We start from the raw sequence: 12,125 nt of genomic DNA on the forward strand, positions 1-12,125 counted from the left end.
GACAATAGAACAGTGTGCACCCTTGACAAAATTGGGAGGAGTGGTTGATGCACAAGATGGCTGTGCTGTCATTCAGAAGGACCTTCACAGGCCAGAGAAATGGACCGACACAAATCTCATGAAGTTCAACAAAGGGAGATGCAAAGTCCTGTATTTGGGAAGGAATAATCCCACACACCAGTACAAGCTGGAGCTGACTGACTGGAAAGCAGCTTTATAGAAAAGGACCTGGAGGTCCTGGTAGACACGTTGAACATGAGTCAGCAATGTGCCCTTGAGGCAAAGGCGGCCAACAGCACCCTGAGCTGCATTAGGCAGATCATCCTCCACAGGTTGAGGGAGCAGATGATCCTGCCCCTCTTCTTAGCCCTGGTGAAACACATCTGAACTGGTAGGTCCATTTCTGAGTTCCCCAGTACAAGAGGCACATGGGCTTACTGGAGCGAGTCTTACCCAAGGGCCACAAACATCAAGGGGTGGAGCACACATCATGAGACAAGCGGCTGTGGTTCTATGACATAAAATGGCACCACTGAGCATTCATGTTAGTGAAATTCTGTGACTTAATCCACTATCTTTATTTGACCTCTGGTGCCCAGTAAGCTAATAATTAGCTTTGTTGTCTGGCATTTCATATATTTTCAGTATTAACTCTTTACTGTATTCAGTGGAAGATGGTCTCTACAAGAGCATTAGGGCAGCATTTTCCATCACCAGATAACAGTCTCAATCCACAGTAAATATTTTAGAAGTCTGTTAGTAGCTTATATATTCTTTTCCTCCCCTTTTGCCTCGAACCTTCAGCCCCTGGGACATGTCTCAAAAGAATCAGTACATGAAAATGGATACAATTGCATTTATCCTAAAAGCTGCTAAGAGAGGAAGGAAGACTGCATATTTTAGTTGGCAATTCCAGCTCTCCACATAGGCATTTTGAACGTGCAGAAATTCACAGTACCCACGTTAAGTGGGAAACTTGCCCCTAGGTATCTTGAAGGTGCATTCATCTTTTGTGACCTGCTATGACACCACTGCACCCAAAGTCTCTCTGAGCCATTAGATGCAAGTTCTGCATCAAGCAGTCGTTATCTGTGTGGACTTTCTGCCCTCTGAAACATAAGGTTAACCTTTAGTATCATCTAGGATAGCCTCAGGCTGAATCAGTTAGGCAAAATGTATTATACAGTAGTTGCAAAGTTGACAAGAACCATGTTATAATGTTATCCAGCTCTCCAGCTTACTATGTGGGACAATAAAGACAGCTTGAGCTAAAATGGAAAGTGTTACAAACAGTGTGAAACACTTAAGAAGTCCTGTCTTTAATATTAATGAGCATATATTGTTTCTACAACACCACAGCTGTGGCTGGTTCACTTCACAATGTAATAGGAAAAAAAAAATCCTAACATCTACTTCGAATGCTCATCTGAAAGTTTCAGCTCCAAATTACACTTTTAGAGTAACACAGGTCTGTCTGGCAATAAAGACAGAGATTTCGAATATTATTTCCCTCCTCATCTTTGTGTAAAGAAAGGGAAGAACATAAAGCATGTTTGAGGAAAGAAAGAATCCAATTTTAAACACTAACATAATTTTATATGACAAGCAAAGAAATATGACTGGGTTAGAGCCAGTATTTTTCAATACTCTACTCAAGAATAGGAAAGAAAGAACGGGGCGGGGGAAGGGAGGGAAACCCAAAGGGAAGCTGGGGGAAACTAAGTTCATCACTTTGATAAAAGCATTAAAACAGCTGTGCAGTGCTGTCTCACTCTATGGAAAAGTTTTTGTGTGTGGAAGACAGTTCCTTCAAGTGTGGTCTGAAGTCTGTGCAAGCCAATGGAAACCCCTTTCAAAGACCAGAGCATACACTGCTACTTCAGTAATAGCTAAACATGGCTGTACTAGGCTGCCCAGAGAGGTGGTGGAGTCACTATCCCTGGAGGTGTTCAAAAAAACGTGTAGCCGTGGCAATTTGGGACATGGTTTAGTAGGCATGGTGGTGGTGGGTTGACAGTTGGCCTGATGATCTTAAAGTCCTTTCCAACCTTAATGATTCCTAGTTTTTACTTTCATTATAAAGGATCCAGCCACCAAGCCAGGAAACATGAAATTAATTATTACTCTACGTTAATTGGTTTAGTGGTGGACTTGGTAGTGTTAGGTTAATGGTTGGACTTGATCTTAAAGGTCTTTTCCAACCTAAATGATTCTGTGATTCTACTTTATTTATGAGCTTCCTTCACCAAGCACATTCTTGGCATCTTCAACGCATACTGCTACCATAAGGTTTCTGATAACTAATGTTAGGTGGTCAAAATTATTTTGCCCTGTTTGTGTTTTTTGAGTGTTTACTATAGGAAGAGTTGGTAGCATAGCTACTAAGACTGGCTGACTTGAAGTGGCTTTTAAACTTGTCAAATATTTATTACCAAAGACCAAAAGCTCTTATGTCAGCTACACATTTCAGGGCAGATGGTGAAAGGAAGGATGGGAAATTACAGGTGAAATATTTCTCGTGTATATATATATATATATTCTTTAAGAAGGAGAATCTTTAGATGAGAAATACTTTACTCAATTGGAGGACACATTGTGGAAGAACTCTGCCATCACAGAACTTTGGAAAAGGAAGCGGAAGTTTGGCGTGAGTTAATCTGTAAATGTGTCTTTGCTGATACAGTGAAAACTCCTGAGCTTGGAATCTACCCAGATATGTCCGAGTTAAAGGTTTTGGGGTAGAGGGTAAAAATTACAGTAGGTACATGGGGAGTCCTGTACTTAAAGACTTTCATGCAATGTTTATCTCAGTGCAGTTCACTGGGTCTACAGAGCAAAACAGTTAGTGCCCAAAGCTTAGGATATTTTCCCTCTGAATGTCTCTAGGCCTGTCTCATGGACTAAACACCCATTAGAGATCAAAGCACATCTTCTGGTTTAGTCTCTTCTGAAAAGAATCCAGTCCATGTACTCTACAGTTTTTCCATGATGAGAATGAAAACATGGTAAAAAGACAATTTGCTTTGAAGGCACAATCCTTATCCTAACTAAAACACTAATGGAGAAGCACTGTAGGTATGCCTGAAAGAGTGAAGGAGGTAATTCTCTGTGCTGGTTCCTCCTACTTGTCCATAGCAGTCCGTCACCAGGCATTGTTAATAAAAGCAAGGAGAATATCTTTCTGGTACTTTTCTTTGTCCTTCACATCCTGCAAAAGACTGTCAAGGGGGCTCAGTGATTTAAGTCACCTTACAGAGTTGATAGGACTCTTCTATTTTACAGAAAAAAAAAAATATATTTGATAGTTTGTTGAATGAAGAAAGCTTACATCTATTCAAATTACTGCAATATTTTCTTCAGAATTTACAACAGAATTTGTGCAAAACTATGGTTTCCAAATGCAGCCTTTGCTTTCCGTTCAAACAGAAGAGGACAGTTACAGTGTGTATTTTCTCACACACCAGGGTTTTTAGTGGCAGCAATGGGTGCAGAGGAGCATACCAGACAAACTATAAAGGAGATGGCAGATAAATGGTTCTAATCCTATGAAAATACATGGTAGACAACTGAACCAAATGCAAAGGCAATGGACTGAAGACCATGCACAGAAATGAGGAAGTAATGGGAACACCAGACACATTTGATAGAAATACTGAGCTCTAGTCCTTGTTCTACACCAAGAGGCAGTAAAAAAAAAAAAAAAGCATACTTAGACCAATTACACAAACTGGACCATTAAGTACATAGAGTGAACCATTTGGATTCGCAACATAACTGCTGACCTCCACGTGCCCCTATTACCACTTACAGAAGATAACTCTTCTCTCTCCCATCCTCCCCATCACTCCAGAGACATCCTCAAGCAACCAGGCAGAAGGGAAAGAAGAGGAAGAGGTAATAATAGAAGAAACAATGAATTTGAAACACAGGTTAAAGTTGATGGCCTTTTACGCTTTTTGAAATCAGCCATGTTTGTGCAAAGTCTATGGTGCTGGAAGTGATCATTTAACATAATGGCAAAAGCAGGAGCTCTCCCCTGCCCTCCAGGTTCATAGTTTAACAAATGAACCTTCCCATCTCCAATAATGGAATGCAGATCTTAAGGACAGTGAAGTACCGCTGCTCACAACAAATGACAAGAAACCCTGAAAGTTACTTCTTCATACATTTAATTTCTTTTGCAATGTTCTAAGACCTAGGGTATAACAAAGTGTGAGGTACGCATAGTAACAGGACTAATAGGACTCCATTTGGATCAGGTAAAAATGGGTTACAAAATATTAGGAAAAGCAATAACGAAAAATACAATCTTATCCAGTCACACATCAGCTGCAAATCCAAATTCTGAAACCCTTGAAAATCAGTCCCAGGAAAAATTCACAGCTGCTCTTTCAAAAGAGGGACATTCCAGTTCTACGAGACTAAAAGTGGAGGAACCTCCAATGCCAACCCTATACTTGATCTTTGTTGCCCGAAAGGTAAATTGCATCCTTGATGCATGCACAGAGGTGACCTGGGTAACATTGCTCTCTTAGGACTTGTCGCTGGGAGGTTTCTTCTTAGCTTCCACATCCTTCTTAAAATCTTCAAGCTTCTTTGCAATGTTAGGAATCTTTAAAGACAAAACCAAAAAACAAACAAAAACCACACAAATTAACAAAAAATCCTGAGCTATGTGAGCCTCAGCAGGAAAGACAATACCATAAACACAGCAAGAAATTCCATGTTTAAACGGGTTTCTAAAGGGTTCTTGCTTCCAGGATCTGTTACCTTGCACAGAGGTTAAAAATAAAACAACATCAAGCAAACAGCAGATGCATCCACCTCACATGAAGTTTCCGGAAATATTTTAGATTGTTAAGACTAAAAGTCAGCCAGTGGTGATGGGAACAGGAGGGAGGAAAAAAGATCATGCTACAGGAAATTTAGTAAGACCAGTCTGGCTTCCTCACTGAAAGACGACAAACTGCCAAGAATAAGCCAATTTAAACACTAATGCATAGACTTTAATAATGACTTTCCGGGGGGAAACTACATTGCACTATACTGGTCACAGACCAAGAGAAAACAGATGTTCAAGAGCAGCAAATATGTTCTCAAAAAATTCATGAAGAAATACTTCTCCTGGTACTGATTTCCTGAAGAAATACTTCTCCCTCCTGCATGGTGGGAATGAAAATTCCTCACTGGGGAATTCTACTGCATTGCAAATTGGCAACCTTTTGCAGTTTCACGCTTGAATGAAAATTCAATTTACCGCTTGTGAACTTCAAAACTTCAGCTTTCTCTTGCAAATCAAAGCATTTTGATAAAGTAATCCAACAGTAAGTTTTGACAACTTAAAAAGAAAGGCAACTTTTAAGGGCAAGGAATAGATTATCTCATGACTCTAGCTAAAACTGGGAATCGACAAGCTAGAATTTTACAAGCTAACTGATTAAAATGAAAGTAAAGCAAAGTTCCCACTGGTATTTGTGGAAAAAAAAAATCATATTTCACCTCAACACAGAGCAGAAGTTAATCCAAACGGATTGCAGTTCTCTCATTGAGTGGTTTGAGGCTGATAGTACAGGTAATACAGGAAGTTTCTTTCTTCCCTTCCCTTTCAAAGTTAAGCTCCATTTGAGAAAGCAAAATCAAAAGCCCAGCTTGTAATATGCCTGATTTATAAGCTAAACCAAGTGAAGTCCACTGGTGTCAGCAGAACCCTCCATGTGCTTATAACTAAGCACATGTGCATACAGCTGCAGAATTAGGACCTCATTATGACAAGTTTATAATCTAAAAGAAATCAACTTCAATACCAGCAATAAAATGACCATGTTCATCCTGCAAGTCAGTGTTACATTCCCAGGAAACAATTTCCTGCAAATCAAAAGCATTAAGTCCCCCTCTTGTGGCAATACTTTACTAGTGCTGCCAGAAAAGCACTATACCATGCTTACAATACAAATTGTTCTTATCTTTACAAAACAAATATGTTCTTATGACTACATTTTCACAACTTTGTAAGACATATATTGGAAACAAACACCAGCCTTTTATTAGTACTCTTACTGGAGGTGACCAGACAGATCACAAAAGTTTGCCCATGAGCAAGGAGCAAAAAATAAGAATTATTCTACCAAGATGACTTCAATACTGAAGATGAGGAAAACAAAACATAAATGTCAGATTTGAGCCTCAACAACTTTTTTTTAATCTAATACAGATTGCATAAGAAAGGAAAATAATATATGTTAAATTCATCAACTCCTTTAGCCTGTAAACAGCTAAGTGGCACTGGTTTTACAAGGGATTTTGCTGACTCGGCAGAAATTAAAATCTTGCATTGAAGACTCGGCTCTAAATCTTCTTCTTCTACTCTAACTCTCACAGTGAAAATTCTCAGTTCAGTGTGAGAGCTGAGGAAAGTTCACTTTCTTTCTTTTCTCACTGTGAGATAAGCAGGAAAGAAAGATTGCAGGTGACAAGTGGAGTCCCTCAGGGGTCTGTAGTGGGACCGGTGCTATTTAACATCTTCATCAATGACATAGACAGTGGGATCGAGTGCACCCTCAGCAAGTTTGCAGACGACACCAAGCTGAGTGGTGCCGTTGACACACCAGGAGGACGAGATGTCATCCAGAGGGACCTGGACAAGCTGGAGAGGTGGGCCTGTGTCAGCCTCATGAGGTTCAACAAGGCCAAGTGCAAGGTCCTGCACCTGGGATGGGGCAACCCCCGATATCCATACAGGTTGGGAGATGAAGAGATTGAGAGCAGCCCTGCGGAGGACTTGGGGGTACTGGTGGATGAAAAGCTGGACATGAGCTGGCAATGTGTGCTTGCAGCCCAGAAGGCCAACCATATCCTGGGTTGCATCAAAAGAAGCGTGGCCAGCAGGTCGAGGGAGGTGATTCTGCCCCTCTACTCTGCTCTGATGAGATCTCACCTGGAGTACTGCGTCCAGCTCTGGAGCCCTCAACACAAGAAGGACATGGACCTGTTGGAGCGGGTCCAGAAGAGGGCCACCAAAATGATCTGAGGGCTGGAGCACCTCTCCTATGAAGCCAGGCTGAGAGAGTAGGGGTTGTTCAGCCTGGAGAAGAGAAGGCTGCAAGGAGACCCTATTGCGGCCTTTCAGTACTTAAAGGGGGCCTACAGGAAAGATGGGGACAATCTTTTTAGCAAGGCCTGTTGTGACAGAAGAAGGAATAATGGATTTAAACTAAAGAAGAATAGATTTAGACGAGACATTAGAAAGAAGTTTTTTACAATGAGGGTGATGAAGCACTGGAACAGGTTGCCCAGAGAGGTAGTGGAGGCCCCATCCCTGGGAACATTCAAGGTTAGGCTGGACGGGGCTCTGAGCAACCTGATCTAGTTAAAGCTGTCCCTGCTCACTGCAGGGGGGTTGGGCTAGATCACATCTAAAGGTCCCTTCCAACCCAAAGCATTCTGTGATTCTATGATATATGTTTGAGGTAGGACCAGGTGCTGAATTTTCCCAAACAGCTGGCAAAACTTATTTTTATTACTGGTACAGAGGACAGAAATTTCAGATGCTCTGAAGGATTCTTAAGTAATAAACAGGTATACTGAGTGGAGAACACTGTGACAGGCTAGCAGGGTCAGGAAACCAGTATTTTAATGCTGGTACAATCCATAAGCAGCTGCTAGACCTCTTCTGTTTCTCCTCGCTCTGTCTATGTAGATGTCTGGTTACAATATCTGTGCTCTAGGGCCCCAACATCAGTTAAGGCTCTCAGCACTACTCTGTCATAGACAAGGTGTCAGAGGTAGATGTTTTGGTTCTATGTATATTTGAGTTCATCTGTAACTAAAGTCAATACAATCTGCATTCTGTTCAAATAAAATAAACCATCAAAATAAAAACTGATTCAATTCCAACTGAGGGAAAACATCCTTATATTTTCAGTTCAAAATAGGTTCAGCTCTGAGAATGCAAGGATACTCACATCATAGTTCTGAGCCAGATACATCCCAACCACATTGCCAAGAGTAAAACCAAGCTAAAAAGAAAGAAAAAGAGAAAAAGAATAGTTAACATCCTTCCATCAAAAGCATGTTGGTTGAAACAAAACAAAAAAAAGGAATATTGCAAGTCATGTGAAGACTAATGAGTTTCAATTCCACTTCTACTTAATTTCTCACCTTTCTTCCAGAGAAATTTTACCCAACCTCCTCACCAGGAAAACCTTACCACCATTTCCAAAATACAGCACAGTTATGTTTTCAATACACATCTCCAAGACTATTTGGATCAGGCTATGATCACCTTTGTCTGCAAAATTCTTTGCACACCCACAAAGGCAGTAACTCCTAAAACAATGGGGGAGATAGCAGCAGAGACCTACATATCATTGAGCTCTCAGTCCATGCCTGGAAAGCCTCAAGCCACACTAAAACAGTGCTCAATGCTGGGGAGGGACACACGCATGCAAAGATGTAACACAGTAATACACAGTAACAAAAAGGTTCATAAGCTTGAAAGTCAGAACACAAGCTCTGACTGCAAAAAGATCCCAGTCTCACCTTAAAAGGTTTAAGAACGGAGCTCCCCCATCAACTTAAACTGATGTGAAACTGCTATGCATCTTCTGCAACAACAAACAATTGTGCACCTCCCAGACTCCTGCACCACAAGAGATTAGTTTTCAGCCAAATTCACTCTGATCTAGGGGCTCCTCTAAGGCAGGAAAGCACTGTTGGTTGGAAGCTGGGCACAACCTCTTTGGACAGCTGTGCAAACTCATAGTTCCTAAAGGGTGTCTGTGAAACTGCACCCTGGAAGGAGAACATGAGTGAAACAGAAACACAGCTCCTGGCCTCGTCCCTACCTGCCAGCTGAGGACAATCCTCAAGTGTAACAACACTTTAAGAGGGAAAGAAATTCCTCTCTTCAAAGAAAGGTGATGAGATTTTCATTCAGCAGCTCCCCAAGGTCCTAGATTTTATTTTTATTGTTATGTTTGATAATAATTACATCCTATACTATGAAAGCTCATTTGACTATTTTGGAAGAGGAGACTTCTAATACTGTGCCTTCATTCATTGTCAGTAGAGAAATCACTCTATATGGCAGCTGAGGCCAGTTCTATTTAAGAAAATTGTTATTGCTCATGGTCACTGCTGTCCAAACAAGAATATTTTAAGAAAAATAAAACCACTGTCCACAATAACAACTTTGCCATCACATACTGACTAGACATCTTTTCCATGCCCAAAGTAGGACACAGTGCAGCTCATCTTTTCCGTGACTCAGACTCCATAGAATCATTTAGGTTGGAAAAGACCTTTAAGATCATCCAGTCCAACCGTTAACCTACACTACCAAGTCCACATTAAACCAGTCAAGGGTAGACTAGACTAAACCATGCCCCGAAGTGGTGAAAAGCTAGCTATAGAAAACTAAAAATGGTTGAAAACTGCCAAATGAACCATGACTGCAAGTTACTTCAGTATTTTCTTAAACAGATTTTTGGTCTTATTTTTTATTACTACTTTTTAAGAAGCTTAGCTTTAACAATTTAAGAAGAAGTAGAGTTTTTTTTGTGTGTACTGCAATGGTTATCATTTGCTCTTGTGGCTTTTATTATCAGTTGAAGAAGTACTCTGGGAGATATTAACAAATATCTCAATGACGTAAACCAGACTTGTGATTCCTCTTAATGCAGAGCATCATTCTAGCAGAGGAGAATTTCCTGTAACTTTAGCACTGTCTGAGAACTCACTTGAAAACACAAACCAGGTCCTTGTTTATTAGCAGTTTTCTAGGCTTTCACCCTAGAACATTCCCAAAGATGGGACAACTATCATATTTTGCTGTGTGATAAAGCTTATTCGGTACAGACAATACTGAGATGAGCACTCCCTTTAAGTATACTCCTTTACTGAAAAGTCTAGCACTGCATTTAAGAGCAATCCACCCAGTTACATTTACTTTTATAGTTGACAATTCAAGCAGAGGAAAAAAAGAAAAATCACTGTTTAGATTTCAGTTATGTGGTAAGCAAAACATATAGCCTATTAAAATGTGTATATTAACTAAGGCTAACAGTGCTGATGAGAGTTCAGGGTCTTCCAATTTCTACCCAGCACTTCAAGTTGCATTTTAAACAAATGTTTATTTAATGCTTAACTCTGGATAGCAAAAATGTAAGGTTTGCAAGATTATCCTTTTATCTGCCTGCTACAGCCCTAACAAGGGAGAGCAAGAGTCAAACACCCAGTCTACACCCAAAGAGGGAAGAAACCCAGAATTAGTGTATCTTTTTTCTAACTTTCAGGTGCTAATCAAGAAGTCACAATTAATAAGCGGTTTTTATCTAGCAACAAAAAACATTAGCAGCAAGCAGTAGATTTGATAAACACAGAAACTTTGAGAGTGGCTACCCATATTTACCCTTACTGAGTGTTTTCAGTGGAGTGGAGAGAAACTATAAACAGCTACAGAAATGACTGAGCCTTTCATACTTGCTATTTCAAAGTTGAGATAAGAAATAGTCCTTATTTATTCATTTCATAAACGCATGCAAGACTCTTCCAATTAACAATAGGCCATCTCTTCTTGCTCTGTATCAACACTTGGTATGAAACTTATTAGCCAGCTAAATTACTCTTCCCCCAATGAAAGATGAAAGAATATCACTTATTGTTTGTGCTTACTGGGACATATCTGAACACAATTAAAACTCCAGAGTATCCCCCAAATCACTAGAATGAAAAACAGGAGGCTGTTTCCATGCTTTGCTACAGCAGAAACCAGCATCTTTTTGGTCAAGCAATTTATTTAAACACTTGGCAGTAAAAATACCAGCATTGATTAAGTATTTAATGAAGAGTAGCCAGGCATCTAACTTCAGACACCCAGAAGAGTTTAGAGGAACATACAGAAAACCAGAACGGAAAATTAAAATGAGCAAAGTATAAAAACATGCAGTCTATTAATTCTGCTGTTCTCAAGGGGATTTAATGAAAGGCAGTAATGAAACGTGATCCCCTGCCTTAATTTCTATATATGAAAATCCCCATCTCCAGCGATACATTTTTAAAGGTGAGCAAAATGGCAAGGACTGAAAACCCCTGCTCTCATAAAAGGAGGGAGGTACATAAGCTATAGCGAAGACATTTGAGCAGCAGGAGGGCATCCCCATGAGCAAGCAAAATCTGCTGAATCTCTAAGGCAAATTAAGGGCACGACTTGGAGAAAAAACAAGGCAGCAACTTCTCATTTTCAGAGCAGTATTAAGGCACGGCTCCGTGGGGAGCAGGGACAAACCCGGCGGCATAGGGCGGGCACCGAAAAACGGGGCGAGGCGGCTCAAAGGGTCAGGCCGGGTTTGAAGGAGCTGGAACGGGGAAACCGCCCGGAGCCGCACGCACAAGGATGCTGGAGAGCCAAAACTGGGGGCAGCCGCCCCGCCCAAGCAGCTTCACGGCCACGGGGGCGAGTCAGGCCGTGGGGCAGGAGCACCCAAGGCGCGCAGCGGCGACGCGGGTCTGTGGGGAGAGGCCGCCGCGGGGAGGGGAGAGGCCAGGCCGGGCCGGGCCGGGCAGGACAAGGCCGCCCGCCCGCCCGCCGGGCCTCCCTGGAGCCGCCCGCAAGGCGCGGGTGCGGGCGGTGACCGCACACAGCGACTTTCCTCCCCTCACCGAGGAGCGGCCCCGCCGCCGCCCCCGCCCGCCTCGCTCCGCCCCGCCCTGCCGCGAAATGGCGGCGCTGCGGCCCCGCGGAGCCTTACCAAGAACTGCAGCATGGCGCCTGCCTGCCTGCTTCCCTGCCTGCCTGCCTGCCTGCCGGGGAAGTCAGGCGGGCGGCGGAGGCTCCTCTTCCGGGTGCCGGCCCGCCCTCATCGCCGCCGTGGCGGGGAGGGGTGCGCCCAGCGCCGCCCGCCCGCGCCCCTTGGGCGGCTCCGCAGCCTCTGCCCACCAGGCCCTGGGCCTGGGACTCCCCAGAGGCCGCCGCCCGGCGCGGCCGCTCCCGCCTGACCCCTGCCGTTTTTTGGGATGAGGAACCGCGCAAAGAGGGCGGTGGGCCGTCATTTAAGGCCTCCCTCCTGCTGCACAGGGACATGTCTGGCGCCGGCCATCGAGCCTGCCGCTCCCGAGGGGCTGCCGAG

At 42.8% G+C, this 12,125-nt stretch overlaps 1 protein-coding gene across 1 annotated transcript; it reads right to left on the bottom strand.

The window, feature by feature from the left end:
* Positions 1-4,164: 4,164 nt before the first annotated feature.
* On the bottom strand, positions 4,165-11,826 carry STMP1 (short transmembrane mitochondrial protein 1). The gene is made up of 3 exons (XM_075727638.1): positions 11,748-11,826; positions 7,962-8,015; positions 4,165-4,612 (listed from the first exon to the last, which is right to left on the bottom strand). Exons 1-3 carry the CDS (start codon positions 11,760-11,762, stop codon positions 4,532-4,534), a joined length of 150 nt encoding a protein of 49 aa, XP_075583753.1. The 5' UTR covers positions 11,763-11,826; the 3' UTR covers positions 4,165-4,531.
* Positions 11,827-12,125: the final 299 nt, after the last annotated feature.

Source organism: Pelecanus crispus, chromosome 1 (assembly GCF_030463565.1).
Source record: "Pelecanus crispus isolate bPelCri1 chromosome 1, bPelCri1.pri, whole genome shotgun sequence".
In the NCBI taxonomy this organism is placed as follows: Eukaryota; Metazoa; Chordata; class Aves; order Pelecaniformes; family Pelecanidae; genus Pelecanus; species Pelecanus crispus.